The sequence below is a fragment of the Cetorhinus maximus genome, chromosome 19 (genome assembly GCF_964194155.1).
Source record: "Cetorhinus maximus chromosome 19, sCetMax3.hap1.1, whole genome shotgun sequence".
In the NCBI taxonomy this organism is placed as follows: Eukaryota; Metazoa; Chordata; class Chondrichthyes; order Lamniformes; family Cetorhinidae; genus Cetorhinus; species Cetorhinus maximus.
Window position 1 is genome coordinate 21,316,169 of NC_135897.1, and position 23,834 is coordinate 21,340,002.

A 23,834-nucleotide genomic window follows, 5' to 3' on the forward strand; every position below is an offset into this window, starting at 1 on the left:
GTACCAAACTACCACAGGCCCAGCTAGGCAAATGCACACTCCTTGTACTGAATGTCAAAATTCAAGCTAGTGCCTCAATTCTTTATTTCATTCCTGGCTATAATTTCTTTTGTTTGATGTTAGCTTATTTTGATGAGCACTACATGTACTGATTGCAGTGATGTACAAGCATCATTCTTTAAAACACTTACCAATAAGGAAAACGGTGACATTCATGGGCAGAGTTTTACGGCCCCATTTCGGCAGGGACGGGGCCGTAAAATGCGGCAAGACATTCTAAACCTCATTGGCTTCGGCGGAAATGTAAAATCCTGTTGCCGTAAAATTTCACCCCATGTTTCCTTGAGATGCATGCATCAACTGCCACCAACACTGAATCTAGATCAGAACCAAGGCACATGGGCCAGTAACAAGCAGGACAATGTCTATACACCTCAAACAGAAAGTTATAAAGATATGAATATGTGAAGCGCACCAGTAAATTTCTATAATTAAAATACAGACATCATTATCGTCTAAATCTGACTTAAAACCTGTTCAACTCCATATCAGGTACTGTGAGGCTAACAGCAGAGAACCTGCTATTTAGATGGGAGATCAACTAGTGCTGGAGTTTCTAGGGTTCATTAGTTTTAGCCGATTCTCTACAGTTACTGTGGCATTTTCATGTTTGTGCGATGCACATGGTGTGTCTCCCCAATCAATTAAGCTCTCAGTTTCACTCTTTCAGAGTGCACTGAATGATGTTTGATATATCTAGCTATAAAAATAATTATAAAATATAATTAATATGTTATGCATTTCATTTAAATGCTTCCTATGGGGAATCCCATGTTGAGGATTCCACACTACATTTCCATGACAGCAGCAGCTGTGCTATCATGGGACTTCTCAACATTAAATTCTGATTTACCGGTTATACTTGCCCATCACATCACGAGTCTGCTAATTCTGTGCCTAAACCTCCTTGCAAACTTCACTGATGGCTGGATTTTCCATTTTAAAAAAATATTTCCTGCTTAAAACAAGTAATTTATGCTGTATTTTTGATCTTTGCTATCATGACTTTATCAAGGGCTAGTTTCTGCTCTTTTCCCGTTCCTTGATGCTTTTTAAAGCCCTGGTTCCTATCTCTATTTTTATTCTGCATCCCCACTTTTTTCGAAGACCCAGTTCCTGCTCTCAGTACTTTTTGCTTTCCAGTTTATTTATTGAAGTCCTTATTCCTGCTCTTTACTATTGTGCATTCCCATATCTGTTTGAGGCCCCACTTCCTGACCTATTTTTAACCTTCCAGCATTTTTGAAACCCCAGTTTTGGTGCTCTTTTTTCAGGTTGCCTCCCCAATTCTTTACGAAACTTTGGTTCTTGTTTTCTTCTTTTCCCTTCCCCAATTCTTTGTGAAGCCCCATTTCTGCTGTGTTTTTAATTGCCACTTTTACAATCCATATTTTCTATTTACACTTCTTTCATGTTGCTTCCCCATTTCATTTATGAAATACGATGTTCTATTCCTTTATTTCCTTTCTGGATTTTTCTGAAGTACTGGTTACTGCACTCTTGCATTTTGCTCCCCCATTTCTTTTACAAGCCTCCATTTCTGTGTTTTTTGGTTTTCCACCTTTTTTTGAAGCCCAGTTGTTACACCCTATATTTCTCTCCCCCAGTATTTTCTGACACCCGGTCATTAATTTTTTTTTGAATCTCAGGCTCCCGCTCTTACTTATTTTGCCTACATTCTGTTTTACTCTTATTTTGCTATCCTGTGCCATTAACCCTGCTGTTTGTTCGATTGAATTGCTGCTGCTTTTATAATCCACAGTTTTTTTTAAGGTCCGCTCTCAATTTTTTTTATAATGCCCATTTTCCCATAGTCTTTTTAATTTCAATTCCGCTTCCTCATTATCTTTTTACATTTTCACTGCTGCTTCTCATCCCTCGCTGGCCTGCTCTTAGCACAGTGGAGAGTATCCCAAATTGGTTATGGCCCTGCAGGATTTGGGGAGTTCAGGCAACTGGTAGTTCTAGGGACGGCCCATCAACACCTGCTGCTGCTTGCCTGGCTTTGCTTGGACAAATGAGCCACTCAGAATCCAACTGCTGCTTTTGCTTTCCTTCATGCTACTGCTTTTGAGCGCAACAGAGAATATCCCCATCCCTAAGGGCTTGGGATTCTGCCTAAAGCAGAGGACAGAAACTGCAGCAATAGAGACTGAACCAGTAACATGAAGTTTACATGCACAAGTATGATGCAAACAATATATTTGGTCCTACTGTGAGCAACACCACCAGTATTTATACAAAAGCTCTGACATTGATGGGGGGGAAATTTAATTCTCCCCATTTGGAGAAACCCGTGGAGAGCAGAAATTAAAATGGAGTGGATAAATTTCCTCTAATGCCAATGTTGCTTTTTTTTTTGGGTGGCCAAGGAACCTGCCCAAATTGGATGACAGCCTTATATATCATGCAATTCGGGGTCCAATGACTCCAACGGCATTTTAACGACTAAATGAGTGAGATGCCTGCTCAGTTAAACCTGGTCTACAAGAACAAAACGCCATTAAAATGTCAATTTTAGGACCTGGAGGAGCATCCACAGGACACTGTCAAAACCAAAAGCCCTGACTTGAGTGTCGCTCGATGGTCCTGCAGGCCGACAGATTTTTTACTGCTGGTGACTGCCTCTTTCAGCTTGTTGGCAGGGCGTAAATGAGGCCTGAGAGTTAAAATCGGCTAGGGTTACTGCTCGCCCAGCCAGCTTCCCTCTATTTATCACACGTAGGATGTCACGTTTGTACAAAACATGAACAAGTCACAGTTGAATAATATGAAGAAAAGCATATCAAAATAGAAAGAAAACAAGTCATTTCCTGCTGGCACTCATTACCTGAGGTAATAAGGAGCAGCACTAAACAGGTGCCAATCCAAAAAAGAAACTTCAAATAGTAATAATTAAATAATTAGCCTCTAATTATCCTCTGAACCTAGACAGGTGACTTCCCAACGGGAAATTCAAGGGATAGGCCAAATTAACCACTAAACGTCATAGAACTGCTTTGATCCCAGGAATACCTGTGAGCAATGCTACAGTAGGTCAACAAGGTTTAAAAAAAAGATTCCATTGCTCACCTCCCCTTGCTACTGCAGGCAGGTGGCTGTCTCTGATGGTTGTTACCTTAATTAGTCAGTAGAGGAGGCAGAGTAACTGCTGTCTACCATAACCAGAATCTTTGCTTGAAAATGGTAAATGTTAAACTGTGGCTTCTGATTCAGTGGGCAAATAATTCTCAATCTGTGGCTGTGTCATTGCTACACAACTATTTAATCACTGGCAGTGCTCGCCTCATAGTGCCTGAACTTCAACATTTAATGCTACACATTTAATCGCTGGCAATGAGTGCCCATTTTTATCCATTCACACCTCACATACACTGAAGTAGCATAAATACAGCAGCACACTTTCCTGCTTGGCACTATAACCTCTCATTAGTTCAGATGTCTTCTCCACTTCTCTCTTTGATAAATTGTAAAAAAAAAGTTCATATTTTCGTGGCTAATTCTCAGCATAATATATTTTCCACTTCCTGCTCTCAGCCTGATCATTGTCAACTGCTCAAATAAGACGGTGCTTTATTCAGGTACTTGTGCCTTACTTTGGTATACTATGACCCAATTGTTAGAAATGCAATATGAAATTACAGTATATTTATGTAAAACTAATAAATAATTGTGATGGTGACTTAATCAAAGCCATATTCCCTCCTCTTCATTGTTTAAGACTCCTACATACTTCCTGCAAGTTCCTGGTTAGCACCATCAGACTAACAATGTCAAAACTGTATCATTATTTAGGTTCGGGAACAGAAGGTTCAGACAGATAAAAAGAAACTGATGAGGGGCCATTGTCCAATTCAGTATTTAGTAAATCACTTTTTGGGATGTGGGCACCACTGACAAGGCTGGTATTTATTGCACAAACCTAGCTATCCGTGAGAAAGCAGTGGTGGGCTGTCTTCTTGATCCGATGTGGTGAAGGTACTTTCATAATGCTGAAGGTAGAGAATTCTAGGACTTTGGGCAAGTAACAATGATGGAACAGCGGTGTATGTCCAATAAGGCAGGATAGTGTGTGCCTTTGGGTTTGGGGGTGCTGCTGAGGAAGCTATGGCAAGTTGTGGCAGTGTATCCTATAGATAGTATACACTGAAGCCACATTATGCCAGTGGTGGAGGGGTTGGGCATTTAAGCCAGTGAAGTAATGTTGATCATGCGCACTACTTTGTCCTGGATAGTCTCAAGCTTTCTGAATATTGATGCAGCTGCACCCATTAGTATGAGTGGAGATTTTTGTATCACACTCCTAACTTGTGCCTTGTACATGGTTGAAAGTCTTTGGGAATTTAGGAGGTGAGCCATGTGCCACAGAATACCCAGGCTCTGGCTTGTTTGAGTAGCATTGCATTTATGTGGCTGTTTTGGTTGGGTTTCTGGTCAATAGTGATCCCTGGGATAATGATGTTGGGGGACTCAGCAATGGTAATATCATTGAAAGTCAAGGGGAAGCGATTAGGCTCTCTTTGTTGGAGATGGTCATTGCCTAATGCAAACATTACTTGCCACTTACCAGCGCAAGCCTAGATGATGTCCACGTCCTGCTGCACGTGAACACGGACTGCTTCATTATCTTAGGAATTACTAATAGAACTGAACATTATTCAATCATTAATCAATGGGTTTAATTTGATCTCATGATGGAGGAAAGGTCATAGAAGAATCACTTGAAAATGTGCCTGAGGCACTATCTCTCAATGATATCCTGTGGCTGAGGTGCTTAACCTTTAACAAGCAGCTATGAATCCAGCCATTTAAGAGATTTCCTCCTGATTCCCTTTCAATTTTGCTAGGCTCTTTGGTACCACAAATGATGTATTGATGTCAAAGGCATTTACCCCTCACATGACTTCCAGAATTCAGCTTGTGTCCACATTTGGACCAAGGCAATAAAGACGTCTGGACCTGAGTGCCCTGGAGGAACGAAGCGGGGCATCAGTGAGCAGATTATTGTGGAGTGAATTATATAGGCTGAAGGATGGTATTTACGATGATGGAGATCTCAGTAGGAGGACAAGAAGGATCATCCAAGGTCCCTTTAGCTCAAGTAGGCTGTAAATGCTCCTGCCTCGTCTTTGGACTCACAGGCTAAGCTCCACCATCATTGATCAAATGACTGTTCATGGAGCCTCCTCCAATTAGTTGCTTAGTTGTCCACCATCATTCATGGCTGGATATGTCAGGGTTGCAGAGCTTTGAACTGATCCAATGGTTGTGGAATTGTTTGGCTCTGTCTATTACATGCTGCTTTCACTGTTTATCAGGCATGCAGTCCTGTGCTGTGGCTTCACCAGGTTGGAATCTCATTTCCAAATACATTTAGTGCTGTTCCTGACATGCTCTTCTACATTCCTCATTGAAAAAGAAGCAGTATAAGATATGCCAGGCCAGGTGCTTACAGGTTGTGGTGGTATATAGTTCTGCTGAAGCTGTTGGCCCATTGTACCTCAAGGATGCCCGGTTTTGAGTTGCCGGATCTGTTCCTAATCTATCAGTAACTGTGCACACCCAGTCTCAAAACTATGTCCCTCCGGAAATGATAGAGCTGGCCTAATCCTTTTGGAGACCTATGTAAACTAGTTACATTTTGCAAATTAACCAATCAAATCATTTAAAATATACCTTAAAAAATTTCATCCAACAATTTTTGTCTCATGGTAACTGAAATTTTAGTGCCCAAAATGATTTTAAGCAAAATAAATATATCAAAAATTTAGATGTTTCAAATTATCATGTTACCTGTAGTTCAGTGGTAGCACTCTCACTTCAGAAGTCGACAAGTTGTGGATTCAAGTTCCGTTCCAGAGACTTAAGCATAAAGTTTGAGTTGACACTCCATTTCATAAGATTCATTACAGAGAGAGTGCTGTCCTGTCGAAGGTGTGATCTTTGTAATGAGATGCTACTCTCCAAGGCGCACATAAAAATCCAATAGCATTATTTTGAATAAGAGCAGGGGAGTTCCACCTACTGTCCTAGCTAAAAGTTATCCATCAGCCAAAATCATTGAAATAGATTTCTGGTCATTATCACATTGCTATTTGTGGGGCCTTGCTGTGCACAAATTGGCTGGCTGGCTGCCTACAACATATTTCCTGTATTATGCTTCAGAAGTACTTCATTGGCTTTGGATTACTGTGGGATGTCCTCAGATCATGAAAGGCACTATAAATGCAAGTTATTTATTTTTTCTTTAGTAAGCTATCTTTAATATTTTATGATATTCTGGACAGTAATCCAAACTTAAATAAGTGATTACTACTGTTTGACACTCTTGTAATTAATATCAATCGTGTTTAACAGTGTATGATATCCTGTCCATTAATACCTAATCAATACCATGTGGTACTTTGGATTGCAAAATGTGTTTAACATTGTGATACTTTGGATAGTAATGTATGTTTTGATGGTGCACAATCCGCTAGGTGTGAGTATGGATTTAATACTGTGCAATACTCTGGGTGCTAATATCCATTTATTGTTGTGTAATACTCTGGATATAAACCAGATTTAATGTTGTGTGATAATAGGTGCACTAATATGTGTTTAATATGGTGTGATATTCTGCGTTTTATGTTGTGGGGGACTTTGGTTGCAATGCAAATTTTAAAGCGTTCAATACCCTGGGTATGTTTTAGGTTGTGCAATATTCTAGTTAATAAAATGCAATTTAGGCGGTGTGGCACTCTGGACGCTGATACATGTTTAATGTGTGGAAATGCTCTATGCATCTATACAAATTTCGGTACACATTTAATGCTGAGTGATTCTCTGAGCACTAATATGCATTTAATATTGTGTAATAGTCTGGGTACTAACACTTATGTTGTGGAATATACTCTGGGCACCAGTACAATAACACTAACAGCTCCCATTCGTATAGCATCTGTAATTTAACATCAAAACACATTTCAAACATCTTCACAGAGGAGTAATCAGACAAAAATAGATACCAAGACAGTAAAAGAGATATTAGGAGAAGTGACCATAATGCTTGATCAAAGAGATGGATTACAAAGCGGATTTTAAAGAAGGGTAGGGAGGAGGAGGGGCACAGGGGGTTCAGAAGGAGAATTTCAGAACATGGAGCCTAGATGACTGAAAACACTGGCACCATCAGTAGGGTGAAGAAAGATCGGATTCTGAGGTAGGGAATTCAGGAATGCTTTCAGGACTGGAGGAGGTTACAGATAAGAAGGTCATGACAGGATGTGAACACAAAGATAATTTTAAACTTGGGGCATTCAGGGATTTGGAGCCAATGTAAGAACGGCAAGAACATGGATGATGGATGAGCAGTATAGGGTAAAGACAGCCTATGAAGAGTGAAGAATGAGAGACTGATCAGGATATGATGGGAATAGTCAAGTATCAAGATAATACAGGCATGGATGAGAGTTTCAGCAGCAGATGGTCAAAGGGAGGGGTGAGATGGGTAATGTTGCAGAGGTGGAAGTAGGCAGTCTTTGTGATGAAGAAAATATGGGTTCAGAAACTCAGCTCAGGGCTGGTTCAACTTAAGGCAGTGGTCCGTGAGGGGGGGGTGAGGGGGGTGGTAGAATCAATGAAGCAGTTTTGGATCGATGATGCAGTTCTGGGGTTCATACTGATGTCCCAAAATGATGGTTTCAGCCTTCCCACTGAACAACTGAAAGAAATTGTAGCTCATCCAAGACCACATAATAGACAAACAGTCTGACAACAGAGAGGCAATGCAAGGGTCGAGACAGTATTGGAGAGGTAAAGCTGAGTTTCATCAGCATACATATGGAACATGATTCTACGTCCAGGGACAGCTGACAGAAGAGGAAGGGGCCAAGGAATGATTTCTGGGGGGCTGGAGGAAACAGTGCACGAGAAGGAAGTGAAGCTATTGCTGGAGAAGCTCTAGTATTGATCAGATAGTTGAGTGAGAGCAATCTGACCAAGCTGGACAACAGGGGAAAGATTTTGGAGGAGGATGTTGTGGCTGATTCTGTCAAAGGCTGCAGAGACATCAAGGAGGATCATACAAGATGAATGGATCATGATCAAAAACACAAAGGCTGTCAGTTCTGTGGCAGAGGAAGGGATTTTAACATGTTTAATATGCAATGCTGTGAATACTAATATGAATTTTATGTTGTGCAATACTTTTGAGTAATAGTACTCCTTTTATGTTGTGGGGTCCACTGAGCACCAATACTTACTTAAGGTGTGATATTTTGGGTACTAATACATTGTTTAGCATATGATACTCTGAGTATTAATATACATTTTATTTGTGTGAAACTCTGGATACTAATATAGATCTAATGTTGTTTAAAATTCTTAAAGCACCTTTATTTTTCTTTCTTTTCTGTTAGTCTGCTCGCTCCCATTTCTGTCATAACTTGGTTCATGGCCTTATGCAGGTACATCAGACACTGACACACTGGGACTAAAGCAACATGACGTCCTGGCAATGGATTGGCCAGGAAATCTGCTTCTCAGCTTTATACTGTGTTATGACACTTAAATGTGAAATTTTAACCAATGCAATGAATTTAGCAGGCCAGGTTATGTCCATATTCTGACAACAGATCAGAGGACCCACAAAAATGATTTTGGACCTCACTGTCACAGATCAGGTCATTTCTGTTTTCAAATACAGCATGAATCCTGCATGATTGCAGTTTGTCAATTTTCTGACATAAAGCACCTTTAATATAACCTTGACCCTGTATTTTACAGTGATAGGACTATACTCACGATTACTTTATACCCAAGTGTTATACAGTGACAGACCTGTAACCACCAGCACTGTATCCCAGTGTTATACAGTGACAGACCAGTATCTATCAGTACCATATCCCAGTGTTATATAGTGACAGACCTATACTTATTAGCACTATAACCCAGTGTTATACAGTGACAGATCGATATCCAGCAGCACTATACCCCAGTTTTTTTCAGTGACAGACCCGTACTCACCAGCCATTTACTGTAGCATTATACAGGCCAGTCTCACTACTATTTTATGCTTGTGTTATATAGCTCTACTGCTCTCTTAAGACACAACGCGAGTTTGCATGGCAGTAACTAGGATTGTGCTTTTTGCTGTTTCCAAAGCTCCAGTTATAAACATTTCACGCTCACCATGAGGCTTTGCTGAAATCCAACATAGCATTGGGGAGGAGGGGGTGGAGGCAGGAGGATGGAATTGAACATTCTGCAGTGACAGTTCATTTTCTAATTCTGGGTGTTTTTAATCACAAAAAATAAAATTTTGAGCATGAGGAAAGGTAATAAATCTCTGAACTTTAATGGGTCACCATGGCACAGAAAATGCAATCAACAATACAAACTCTAAACGTTAAAAGACCACTCGAATCTCAAGTCGGGACCTTTTAGAGAAACGGCAGTGAGTTTCAACAAAAAAAAATAACAAATTCTAGGAGCAGGTTACAAATCCCACGTCCCAAAGAAGATTTCTCTAACTCCCATTCTAAATATCTATCCTCAGGTCACAGGAAAATCTCTCTAGCACATGAACTACACAATGCAAGATCCAAAATAAGAGCACATTTTAAAATGAAGCACTCATTTTAAGGGTCAGTAGATCTTGTGGTAAAGAGTGAAAAGTGCCACTTACGGCTGACGTCTTGCAGGGTGCTCCATCGTGGACTGGATTCACAGTTCTTTCCACAATCTGAGAGGTCTTGGCACTCAGGCCTTCTCTCTCTTATGCTGGACTTCTTCCAAAACTCCCACACCACGTGAGAAACCCTTTTCACAAATGTGAAGGGTAAACGCCCTTTAACACCTCAGACAAAGCAGAAACCTTACTGTAGCCATCCAACAACTTGAACAGTGAAATAGCACAAGTTCCTGCATCACTTAAGAAACACTCATGCTTTCGACACCCTTTTTGACTGACTGTAGCCCTGGCTGTGTGACTAATGCACACATCCTGCTGTGGGAGAGGCAAGCTTGTGATGAAAGGTTATAGCTGCCGTGTTCCAAGCAGAAGCACCAGGAAGATCTGAGGTACTTCAAATTCCTCACTATCTTTAAACCACACCCTTCAAAAAAACGAGGAAGGCCTGTCAGAGACAAACACACTAAAATAGTATCAGAGCCCATAGGGAATGCCCTGCAGCGGAACTGACCCATTCAGACTCCCAAGGACAAACTGTTGCTGCTCCAAATCTTTAACACTGTCATTGCTGGAATTACACATTGGTGTGTAATTTGCAAATCAGTTTAAACCTACACTGTTGCAAGAAGATGGGGTGTTTAAATAAAAACATCCCATTTATTTCTTCGCTGCAGTTACAGTTCTATTGATTCTTTTTCTTTTCACAACTATTACCCTGCTCTAATTTCAACTTGTTATCAATTAAGAGTAGTTAAACAAATGGACCCCAGCCACCTATCCCACAGGGGAAAGTGATCATCTTTCGATTGCCAAAAGCTGAAGTGTTCTGAATGTGAGGAATCGCAAATAGCCTGTTGAGTTATCTCTATTTTGCACTAAGGCATGCGCCAATGGTGTATTTTCCCAATCTGACCATTCTTCTTCCTCAACTCAGCTATAGCAATATAATCCATAGAAAGACACTCAACTTTATTCTCCATCATATACATCATACACTTGACTGTAAGTGGCCAAGGATTAATTGAAGTGTAGTGGCACTGATGCTTCTCATCATTATGCTAAGGCACCTTCCATTCCAAGTCTTAAATCTCGAACATGAAAATTATCAATTGGAATTAAAATCATGTCCTGACAATTGTAAGGGGCCTTCAGCACTGGCACTGCAGGCCAATTCTCATCTGGTTGGCATCCTGAGCGTTACAAGAGGGCAGCTGGAAGGGTTTCAAACTCAAGTATTCATTGCAGTGGGATGCATAGCGCATGTGCACACTGTCAGAAGGTTGGCAAGCCTAGAAGATAGCAGCTCGGATCTGGGGCAAAGTAACAGCAACTTTATAAAAATAAATGTGAGGCCTTTAGATTGGTTTTTAAGACATTGCACTTACACGTATTATAGGATGGGCTGATTAAGCTTCAATGTATTAGAATCTGAATCTTGATAAATTTGCTGCAAATGGGAGGTTTGGATTAGGATCTGCATGAACTACAGATGCAATGGCCAATTGAGAAATCTTGCCAGCAGAGCACTATGTGATAATTTATTGAATAAGTTAATCAAAATGAACAAAGGATACATATATATAAATATCATAATTTTTTTGCACAAAATACTGGTGCACACCACTTTAAATAATGGACACCATATTGCACTGGGGGCTTCCTGCCCTTGGAGGGACAACAAAAAATTGCAACTGAGTTGCTAAATAGGTCAGACACCAGTGAATCATCAAAGTTTACAGAATTTTACCATTCCGCCCGTCATCGTCTGCACTGGCTCTTTGCTAGATCAATCCAAAACTAATCCCTCTGCCCTGCTCTCCCCCATAGCTCGTTATCTTCTTCTGATCCAAGTGTTTATCCGGTTTTCCCATAAATAATGCATTGGCCTATGGCTCAGCTACACACTGCAAGAAATCTACCCAACCTCATATTGTCAATCGCTTAGTTACAATTTTAAATTAATGGCTCCTCATTACTGACTCCCCAAAGAAATAGTCTGTGTGGCATATCACTCAGGTCCTGCAATAGATGTTTAGGGACTGACTGAAGAGAGAATCTTAAGGGTAGTAATCTAAGAATTACTGGTTTCACAACCCTGCCAGAATAGGAATAGCAAGATAAGCAAAGTAAATGTGTGACTAAAGGGATAGTGTAACATTAGGAAATAGCAGCGCTCAGCTTAAACCTTTCACTTAATCTCCAAATTTGTTACTCTTATAAAACACTAACTTCACTGTAGAATGCCAACAGAAGTGGTCAGCTGGATAAGTGTCCTGAGACACACTGCCACTTTTTTTCTCTTTGTTTTGTAACTTTATACTTTAGCATACAATTCCTTGTCTGTATTATGTGATTGTGGCCCAAAGATTTTTGTAGCACACGCTGTTAAACTTAACCTTGTCTGTCTAATGCCGATGATATTGTGCCCTGTGAGTTTCTGGAAGTGTGAGATAGAAACGGCGCGGTGACATTTGTAACGTATCTGAGATCTGCATGAACAGCATAAATAACTGCGTGTCCTCTTAACCAATCAGATTCAAGGATAGTGCAATGAACAGTACAAGGTCTGAACCAGGAAGCGTAAGCTAGAATGGATGAATTCAATATCAAACGAAGTACAGAATGAGAAATAGAGGAAAGGTGCATTAAGAGTAAAAAAAAGAGACAGAAAGAAAAAGTAAAAAAGATACTGAATTGGATAAGCCATAACTTTGTGGTGAGTTTATTTCATAAATACGATACAAATATAATAACTTCATGCCATTCAATGCATTTGAATGGGAGCCAGACAACAAGGTGCCATTTTCGAGAACCAATGGGGCAGGAGCTTTTGGGTTTACATGTTTTGTCATGCATCTGCCCTCGTCTGAAAAGGCGAGCAATTTCTGCGACAGTCTAGTACTTGATCTATTAGAAACTGCTTAATCTGCATACTGTGTTTAAACAATCTTGCAAAGGAATAATTCCTCCCCACCTGTCCCCTCTGAGTCTAAAGTCTCTGTCTGAAGTTGATGGCCTCTTGCCTTAAACTGCATCCCAGTCAACAGTAACAGGATGACATGAGGAAGTGAGTTTATGTCCAGTAGGTTGGAACATAAACAGCAGGAAATCCTAGTTCTGGAACATTGAAGCTTAACCCTTAGAGTATGGCTGGGCTAGTTTGCTACTTAGATACGAAATCTGTTGAAGATTTGAATTATTTTCGTTATTGTCTCCACCATCACCCCAGCTCCAACAAAATACCCTTTCTTTTACACCTTCTTTGAGAAGCTGCACAAACTTGACCTGTAATTTCCCCTATGCTTACAACCTAACCAATCGTATAAATGAGATCATGAACTCAAGTTGGTGTAGAATTTTAGGAGTGAATTTGAGAGGTTGGGACTGTTCTCCTTGGAGAGGAGAAGGCTAAGAGGACACTTGATAGAGGTGTTCAAAATCACAGGAGGGCTGGATAAAGTAGATAGGGAGAAACTGTTCCTGCTCGTAAAAGGATCAAGAATGAGAGGGCACAGGTTTAAAGTGGTTTGCAAAAGAAGCAAATGTGAGAAAAAACTTTTTCACACAGTGAGTGGTTTGAGCCTGGAATGCGCTGCCTGGAAGTGCGGCAGATTCAATCGAGGCCTTCAAAAGGGCATTAGATGATTATTTGAATAGAAACAACGTGCAAGAGCATGGGGAAAAGGCAGGAGAATGGCACCAAGTCATAATGCTCAGTTGGAGAGCAGTGCAGGCACAATGGGCTGAATGGCCCCCTTCTGCACCGTAACAATTCTGTGAATAAGCAGCCTATCATTCCACAATACTACAGCAAACGTCCTGAATCAAAGGTGCAGCCTGGGTTAGACACAAAGTAAAGGTCCTTTTACATTTTCCCATCAAACACACAAGGCCAGGCACAGCACAGGATAGGTAAAATAAAGTTTCCTTTGTATGACTCTGGCTTGGACTGTAACGTGCTGCCTCATCTGTGAGGACACAATCAGCTTGTGCATGTGTGCCTCAGACACTCAAGCTCTAACATTCCTTCCACCACTAACAACTGTTACTTTATTTTTGACAACCTGTCTGCTACTATGTCAGGGAAATGATGGAATTTCAGTATAGAGAGTAAAAGCTATCCTTTCTGAATTGCCATGGATGCAGAGTCATTTACCTTAATCCAAAAAAGACTTGGGAAGACACTTGAACATTTTGAAAGTGGTGCCTGAATACACAGGTAGCAGCAGAAAAGTTGAGGGATAGAGCAAGATGAGCATGCCCATTGCAGTATTTCCCAGTGACAGAGTAAAAAGTCTAGATTGGTAGGGCTGTCTCACTGTTAGGGAAAGACCTGCTGTCAGTAAGCTATGCAACGGTCAGATTGACAATGTTCTCCTCCAGAATGAAGTCATGGAGGGTAAAGCCTTTTTTGATAGTCAGAAGACATTTTGCAAATGGTAATGAGGAAATGGACAGCTAAAGAGCGCACTGAAACAAGTGAGAGGGAACAAAGAACTAGGATATCAGAGGGTTAAGAAAAGACAGACTGGAGTTATCAGTGGGTGTGCAGAAAGTGAACAAGAGAAAAGCAGAATGAAAAACCTGACCATTGGGGAGTGTATGGGATGAGATAAGCAATAGGATAGGAGAATAAGACTTCTGAGGCAATTGCTTGGAGAGAGCTGGTGGCGTGTGCTACAGTATATGCGATGGAGAATACAGAGGGAAGCTGAGACATGACCAGGAGAGACAAGAGTCAGGGAAGGCAGCAAAGATGGTGCAGAAGATCCACTTAGGTATGGCAAAGTTCATCAGGGAGAGTAGAACAAAGTATGTCAGGTAGAGACTGGAGAGAGGAGGGAAACAAAGCAGGATACCTCTCCCAGAGAGTTTGGAAGGCTTAGCCCCTTCATTTCCCCAACATCAGAATTGCTCCTGCTTCTTTCCCTGCTGGCCTGAATATGTCTGAATAAATTCCATCTGTCATGGCAATTCTTGCTACTCAATAGAGATTCAGCTGACAGAGTATATATTGGTAGCTGTGAGAGTGTGAGATATCATTACCATGACAAGTATGGAGGCAGCATTGATGTCAAGTGGAGATTCATCTGTGCTGTGCTGTTTCCCACTCCACTGACTCAGTCCCTGTATCATACTATGTGTGCCTGTAGCAAGCTTGTCTGTCCCTCCAGGAAAATAAAGAAAGCAGAGCAATTCAAGTGCTGACAGAGAGTGAAAGACTTTGTTAATGCTGCACAGTACAAAAGATAAATCAGTCTTTTCACAGTACAAAGGCTTGTGTTATCCTGACTCCTAAATCATCCTCTTTGTTCCCCTTGCTCTAATTTTAGCTGGGGATTGATGTATGCTGATTTCTAGCACTGGCAACAGCAGCAATCTCTACAACAGAGGATAGTGAGCAGCAATCGCAGGGGAGTATGGAAGAAAATCTCACAGATATTTAGAGGTGGGTCTCAAGCATATTAGAATGAAGAGGAGCCATCTCAGCAAGACAATTAGTCACATATATTGCTGAACCTTAAACATCCTGAGAAGGTGATATGGGGTTTCTTCTTGAGCTGCTGCAGCCATTTAGTGTTGGTAGTCCCACAATGACATTAGGTGTGTGACTTGGAGAGGAACCAGGGAATGTGTGTTGCTGCCTTTGAACGTGGTGAAAACTTCATATACAACTGAATATTCTGTTATGTCAGAAGCCAGGTTAAAAGAGGGATGTTGAGAGAAAATAAATGTGCGCCAAGTATCTGATAGCTTCAGGCAATAAAGTCAACTAAAGAAAGTGAAAAAGCTTTGACTGTGGCAATTAAACGTATTCAAAGAATAAGCATTAGTCAAATAGACAGAAAATAGACAAAGATTAGAACTGCAGTTGCTATCTGATTGTCTTCCTCCTTTGTGCAACTTCTATACACAAGAGAATTGCACCAAAAAATGTGAGAACTGTAGGTCAGAACCATCTATGCCAGTTTGGAGCACAGCCACTTTGAAGCAGGTCATAGCACTTAATGAAAGCACCTAAGCTACTCCAAGTGGCTGCCTTCCAGTAGTGTAAAGTAACCCTTTGCACACAAGCTGCCTTCAAACCTTCTTGGATAATTTCTGACAGTAGGTAATAACAAAGGAGATGTCTGGAGAAATCCAAGCCATGCCGTTTCTCATTGTTCAGCAATGTACTTGCCTTCGATTTTGTTCCTACCAGACTGGTGACTTCTGTATTGTAGAACACTATCATTCTGCGTCCCTCAACAGAGACAGCCTGCGTTTTCCCGTGATAGAAACTCATGGAACTTCTCTGTGATGAGAAGTCTTGATGTCTCAGGCAATAAAACAAGGCATGTGCATGTTGGTGTCATTTGAGCTATTCATAGGGTAGTTTTAAAACCTATCAGTTAAAAGTATGTCTATCTGGTCAGCAAGAGTTTTTTGTGTAGGAGGCTGAGCGTGAGCTGGATGAGTTTGTTCTAAAAGGAAAAAGCAAGCTCTAAAGTCCTCAGATATTCAAGCCCATGGGGCAGGACAGATTGGGCAACAGTCTGACCTCTGTTTCAATGCTATAGCAGCTTGGTCATTTAGACAATACTGCCAACATTCACCTCTGCACTGTCACTAATCTAAGGAAAGATTGGGACACATCTGCGTTCACCTTAGTTGTTTAGAGTAAGGATAAATTGGGATGCATTTGTACAGTGCCCTGACAGTGTAATCAAGCTACCCAACTTTGCGTTCCTTGTCTTACTTTGTCTCATATCAAGTAGTTCTGTAAGTTCCCATACTTAGCCTGCATGACAAGAACCACAAAATAGTGTAATCAAGGATTACTCACTGGTTGTTATTATCTTTTAGAAAACCACTTGATGATAGATTGTACTGAAGCCAATCTTTTACATTTATTTAGAGTTAAAGGTTACAAGCTTACAACTTCTAACTCCACCACATTACAGTTTCAATAAGTGCCTTTATATGTGCTCAAGTGAAAATCCAGTTAATGCCCCTCAACAGCATTAATTAAACACATTTAATATACAATTAACAGTTAACAAGTCTACACAGGCTGTCACATTTGAATGGAACCGAGGTGTCAGCTGTGGCTCAGTTCATAGCATCCTCGACCTTTGAATCAGAGGGTTGTGGGTTCATGTCCCACTCCCGGAAAACCAAGAACTGTGATTGTACTCAAAAGAGTTGCAATCTGTGACTGTTGATAACTCGAAAGAGTTTGAATGGAACCGAGGTGTCAGCTGTGGCTCAGTTCATAGCACCCTCGCCTTTGAATCAGAGGGTTGCGGGTTCATGTCCCACTCCCGGAAACCAAGAACTGTGATTGTACTCGAAAGAGTTGCAATCTGTGACTGTTGATAACTCGAAAGAATTTTTTTTTTGAATGGAACCAACACCAAAATGCCCAGGCTTTCTGACACTCTCCAAATGAAAGCCCATGTTAAAAAAGATGGAAACCATGAAATGTCTGAACAGCAAATAATTCCGCCACATTTGTTATGAAATCCTGAATAAAGTCAAGTTTCCTGGAAAACACAGTAGATGTTGGGAGATTTCCTAGGAATTAAAATCAGAGTGGAAATTCTGGTTAGATCCGGGTATATGAAATGCTGAGGAACAGTTTGTCCTTCCTGTTGTTTCTGTATTGTCATACCATCCAACATGAAGTTCAGGACAGTCTGACAACACAAAGGTAATTAGCAACAACAGAAAAAATAAACCAGTCTTCAGTATTTCTTGTACTTAAATCTCGTCAGATATTTCTCATGCTGACATCGGGAATACTGAAGCTATGTTATTTGTCTCCTGCTAAACGCCTGTACTTTTGCCTGAAATTGCATTTCTATCCCTATCTGTTTGAATAAGTTGATTTACATGTTAAACCTACTTGAACTTCAAGCCAAGATTTTATCCACCACCTTGCCAAGAGCACCTGCATTTATCCACCTTAATCTCACTAAAATTCTTATGAAAGGCTTTGTTACCTGCAGGCCCAGTTCCTCCAATATCCCTTTTATCAGTCTCCCAACCAGAACAAATTCCAATTGGTTCAAAATTTCCACTTTTCAAATACTCTCATACAAATCTATTCCGTGGTTTCAAGTAAATCAATGCATCAGATTCAAAATCCCCAAATTCATCCAGGACCTCATTCCACTGTACCTCTGTAATTCTTCGACCCTACATCCCAGCTTTCTACCCCTGACCTCTGTAACCCCCTTTACCTCGATATCCCAACTCACTATTGTCAACCTCAGTAACCCCTCTACCCCTACATCCCAGCTCATTGCACCCAACCTCTGTAACCCTTCTACCCCTACATCCCAACTCACTACACCCAACCTCTGTAACCCCTCTACCCCCACATCCGAACTTACTACATCCAACCTCTGTAACCCCTCTATCCCCAAATCCCAACTCACTACATCTAACCTCTGTAACCCCTCTACCCCCACATCCCAACTCACTGCAGCCAACCTCTGTAACCCCTCTACCTCCACATCCCAACTCACTGCAGCCAACCTCTGTAACCCCTCTACCCCTACATCCAACCTCTGTAACCTCTCTACCCTTACAACCTGGCTCACTACACCTAACCTCTGTAACCCCTCCATCCCAGCTCATTAAACCCAAGCTCTGTAACCCTCTATCCCCACATCTCAATTCATTACACTCAAACTCTGTAACCCCTCTACCCAGACATCACAACTCACTACATCCAACCTCCGTAACTCCTCTATCCCTACATCCTAGCTCATTACAGCCAACATTTGTAGCACCTCTATCCTGCACCCCGGCATCTTAAACCCAACCTCTGCAATAGGAAAGGATTTAAAATAAATTTCTAACTGAATAACTTAGGCCAAATCAGCTGCAGTTCTTGCCAATGTTCATGCTTCAACCAACATAATTAAAACAGGTTATCTGATAATTTACCTATCTCTTTATTTGTAGCACCTTACTGTGTGCAAAATAAACCCACCTCAGCCTACATTACAACAGTGTCTGCACTTCAAAAGATATTTATTGGCCGTGAAGTATTCTGAGATACCTGGGATCTGATAGGTGCTATATAAATACAAGTTCCCTCTTCAGCATGGAACATAATCAGCCAATGTGATGAATACATTTAAAACAAAATATAGCTACTGCCATTGGTATAACTATTTAACTAACTGTCCGATAAATAATCAAACATCTATGCTACCTATGCTCATTATTAACAACAATCCATTCTCAGTAACATTATTGGGTGGAGCCAAATTCCTGCTAACTATGATTCATGTCAGAGCTACTCACCGTAAAACTGTTGTTAACATTTTTCGTGCTGGATTCTGCGACACTGGCATCTGTTAAATCCACTTCATCAAATATGATGGACTATAAGAAAAAAACGTACAAGACAGTCATTGAAATTGTACTGTTATATGTGAGAAACTGAGCCAGTACGGGTGATCAAAGTTAATGAGCTGAAATATCAGCCCCCATACCATTACAATGAGGAAGGATGACCCCACACTTCCAGTTGGGAGATAAATGGGGGTTGCTATCCAACAGCTCTTTTATTGAGAGATTAATGGAGGAGTACAACTCCACATATATCTTATGGAGAGGTCAATGGTGGGGGGGACAGGGTAAGACATCAACCCTTTTAGAGAGAGTAGTGGGGCATTATTATCCCATTAATGTATTAAAGGGAGACCAAAGGAAGGGTGCAACCCAATGCCCATGTTATAAAGGCTGGGGGTAGTGGGTGGGGTTATGTCCCCATGGAAAGTTCCAAGCGGAAGAGGATACATGCTACGTCACCTTGTAGACAGTCTCACTGGGAGGAAGGAGAATTCTGCTGCACTGGATATAATAATAAAAGGGTTATCATGATAAATGATGATTGACCCCTGTCAGGTATCATAATAAGGAGGTCTATTCTACATTTCTCTAGGCTGGGTATGAGGATAAGAGGGTTTGAGCTGGAGCACTCTTCCTCTCAAGCACTTCCTGCTTGAGTACACCACATTCTTGTTTGTTTTTAGATAGCTGCCAAGTGACTGAGGCCTTTGGCCCTGGGAGCTGGAAAGCTAAATTTATACCGTGTGAATTTGTAGATGGCATTAAACAGTCAGAAGGGAATTTTCCAGTAAATGTCAGCCTTATGCAATTCTCATGACTGCATATTCCAACAGTATGGACAACAGACTCAACACCAGTGGCTCAGAGCTGATGTGTTAAAAGGGATTCTAAAAAGTTGAGTTATTTTAATCCACTCAAAACACCAATAAGAATGCATTGGTAAGTGCTATAAATACTTTTATATTGGAGGTTTCAAAAATACTGCACATTGCACCATATTTGGTTGGGAAGCGACAAAAGCACAATGCCAATAGAGTGAGCTCATTTACTTTGAAGCCGTAATCCCCACAATGTTGTCAGCTGCTCCATCCCTTCAAGCAAACCTATTTGCAACACATTTTCATAAAATCAGATTATGGTGCACACTTATTGGTGAACTCAAAGTATAGTAGTACAACAACAAAATGCCAACCAAATGGGCCAAGGTGAAGACAATTAAAGCAGAACATAAGGGGACAAAGAGGAAGCATGAACTGCAAGAAATGTGGCCATGACAGATAAAATAAAACAAATCTTCATCTTCTCAACAACTCCATCAACATTTCCCCAAGACAAAAAAATAAGCTGAATTGATGATGCACCAAAAACAACAGCAGGTTGTCTTGAGAACTTGCATGCCAGGTTTTTATGGGTGAGGCTAACTATGTGGGTGGAGCCTTATCTGAATTCATGGAATTTGACGAGATCTGATTTGGCCAAATGACATATTTACTTGAGACCTGTACATACCATTAATATTGCTTAAATAAACTGGCTCAAAATACCTGTTACAAATTCTTGAGCACACCCATGTTAAAGAGGGAGGCTCAGAATCAGGGTTGTTCTGTTTGGATGAGAACTCCAGGGTGTTTTGTCACAAGGGCAGTACAGATCTCTCAGGAGTTTGGGTGATAACACCTATTACTTTTATTCTTTCATGAAATGTAAACAGGCTGGCAGGGCCAGCATTTGTTGCCAATCACTAATTGCCTTTGAGAAGGTGGTGATGAGCTGCCTTCTCAAATCACTCCAGACTCTATGGTGTAGCTATGCCCACAGTGCTGTTGGAAGGCAGTTCTGGAATTTTTACACAGCGACAGTGAAGGCACAGACATAGTTCCAAGTCAGAAAGGTGTGCGGCTTGCAGGGGAACTTGCAGGTAGCCCAACTCCTATGTGTCCGCTCCTCTTGTCCTTCTTGATGGTAGAGGTCACAGGTTTGGAAGGTGCTGCTGATGGAGCTTGGTAAGTCGCTGCAATGCATCTTATAGATGGCACATACTCTTGCCACTACGCCTTGTTGATGGAGAGAGTGAATGTTGAAGGTGGTTGATAGGCTGCTTTGTTCTAGATGGTGTTGAACTTCTTAAATGTTGTTGGAGCTGCACTCATCCAGGCAAGTGGAGATAATTCCATCACACTCCTGACTTTTGGTGAAAAGATGGTGAACGGGATTTGGGGAGTCAGGTGGTGAGTTACTCGTCACAGAATTCCTAATCTCTGATCTGCTCTTGTAGCCACAGTGTTTATATGGCTGGTCCAGTTAAGTGTTTGGTCAATGGTAACTCCCCCCAGGATATTGATGGGGGGGATTTAGCAAAGATAATGGTTGGATATAAAGGGGGATGGTTAGATTCTCTGTTGTTGGAGATGGCCATTGCCTGGCATTTGCATGGCACAAATGTTACTTCTCAGTTATCAGCCCAATCCTGAATGTTGTCTTGGTCTTGTGAAGTCTTCTCTGGTTAGTTATTAAATTTTCCACCACCGCACATGACTGGATGTGGCAGGACTGCAGTGCTTTGATCCAATCTGTTGGTTATGAGATCACTTAGCTCTATTACATGCTGCTTCTGCTGTTTAGCATGCACATAATCTGGTTTCGTAGCTTCATCATGTTGGCACTTCATTCTTAGGTATGTCTGATGCTGCTCTTGGAATGCTCTCCTGCACTCCTCATTGAACCAGGTTGATCCCCTGACTTGATGGCAATGGTAGAGTGAAAGATATGTTGAACCATGAGGTTACAGACTGTGGTTTAATACAATTCAACTGCTGCTGCTTATGACTCACATTGTTCCATGGATGCCCAGTTTTGAGCTGCCAGACCTATTCTGAATCTATCCCATTTGATAGTGCCACACTACATGTTGGAGTGTATCCTCAGTGTGAAGTTGGGATTTTGTCTCCACAAGGACTATGCAGCGGTCACTCTTACCAATACTGCCATGGGCTGATGCAACTGCATCAGATCGATTGGTGAGTGAAGGCCAAGTAAGTTTTTCCCTTTTGTTGGTTCATTCACCACCAGCAGCAGGCCCAGTCTGGCAAATAAGTCCTTCTGCACTCAGTCAGTTGTGGTGCTACCAAGCCACTCTTGGTGATGGACATTGAAGTTCCACCATCACTAGTACATTCTGGGCCCTTCCTACCCTCAGTGCTTCTTCCAAGTAGTGTTCAACTTGGAGGAGCACTGATTCATCAGCTGAGGGTGCGCAGTAAGTGTTAATCAGCAGGAACTTTCCTTGCCTATATTTGACCTGATGCCATGATGCTTTATGGAGTCTAGAGTCAATGTTGAGGACTCCCAGGGCAACTCGCTCCCAACTGTATGCCACTGTGCGGCTCCAGTGGGACAGGACCACTCAGGGATGATGATGGACGAGTCTGGGACATCAGCTGATAGGTACAAAAGACTGCACCTCCGGCCATGCAGCACTCCCTCAGTACTACACTGAAGTGTTATCCTATATTTTTGTGGGCAATTTCTGGAGTGGGACTTGGACCTATAAACCTCTGACTCAGAGACAGGTCTGCTACCTACTGAGCCATAACTGTGACGCAGATATCCTATAAATTAATCCTTTTTTCTCAGATTAAATAGTTCCTCCATTAAACTAGAGATAAAAAGAAAAGCTGTGAACGCTGGAATACACAGATCAGACTGCAACTCAAAGAGGAAAGACAGATTTATGTTCTGATAAAGGGTCTCTATCCAAAATGCTTTTTCCGTTGATAGGTATGATGTATGATTCCGTAAAGTCTCCTTCCAAACATGGCTTGTGTGTTTTCCAACAGAAAAAAAACCCTGATGAAACATTTTCTTACAGTTTTAATGATAATTAACAACCATTTTAGATGACTGGGATTGTTATGCTGTGACACCCAGCTCAACATCTCCACCACCTTTCTTGACCCATCCATTGCTCTTTGTCGTCAGTCTGATTGCCCAAAATCCAGTCTTTGATGAAACACAATTTTATTCACTTAAACAGTGGGAAGACCAAAGCTATAATCTTTGACTCCCCTGTTACATGCCCCGCATGTTTGCCACCGATTCTATCCCTTTTCTCAGACATTGTCTCAAGCTGAAGTAGACTGTTTGCGACCTATTCAGCCCCGAGCTAAGTTTACAAATTAATTTTCTTTCCATCACAGAGACTGCCTACTTTCATTTGCATAACATCACCCTCATAAGGCCTATCTCAGCCTAACTGCCACTAAAATCCTTATCCAGACTTTGTCACCTCCAAACTTGACTATTTTTCCAAACTCTATTATTTCAATGCTCTCCCAATCAATACCTCTGTACACTTCAGCAAATCCAAAACTCTGTTGCACACATCCTATCCTACAGCAAGTCCCACACTGGCTCCCTGCCCCTCAATTCCTCAAATTTAAAATTGCTCATCCCTGTATTTAAATACCTTCAAGGCATGGCCTCTCCCCATTCCTCTGACTCTAACTTCTTGTGCATCCTCTCCTTCACCTCACCACTGATGGCCATACTTTCAACTGTCAAGACAGCACACCCTCGATCTCCCTTTCCATGCCCTCTGCCTTTCCAGCTCCTCTCTTCCTTTAAGACACTCTTTAAAGCCCACCTCTGACCAAGATTATGTTAATTCCTCCAGCATTTTTTTTTGAGACCACATGTGCCAAGTGCCTTAGGCTGGTTTTCTTCATTATAGGATCTATTTAAATCCAAGTTC

General features: G+C 41.3%; 1 protein-coding gene across 5 annotated transcripts in view; it reads right to left on the reverse strand.

Annotated features, from left to right (window-relative positions):
• The window catches only part of dgkd (diacylglycerol kinase delta), a 125,147-nt gene that overhangs the window by 72,961 nt on the left and 28,352 nt on the right, over window positions 1-23,834 (reverse strand). For 4 of the 5 annotated variants that reach the window (XM_078563576.1, XM_078563575.1, XM_078563578.1 and 1 more), the window contains one exon: window positions 19,034-19,114. In XM_078563576.1, the coding sequence (XP_078419702.1) occupies window positions 19,034-19,114 (81 nt within the window). Of the gene's footprint in view, window positions 1-9,727; window positions 10,102-19,033; window positions 19,115-23,834 lie in introns of those variants that run through there. The other variant, XM_078563580.1, reaches the window with a different exon arrangement.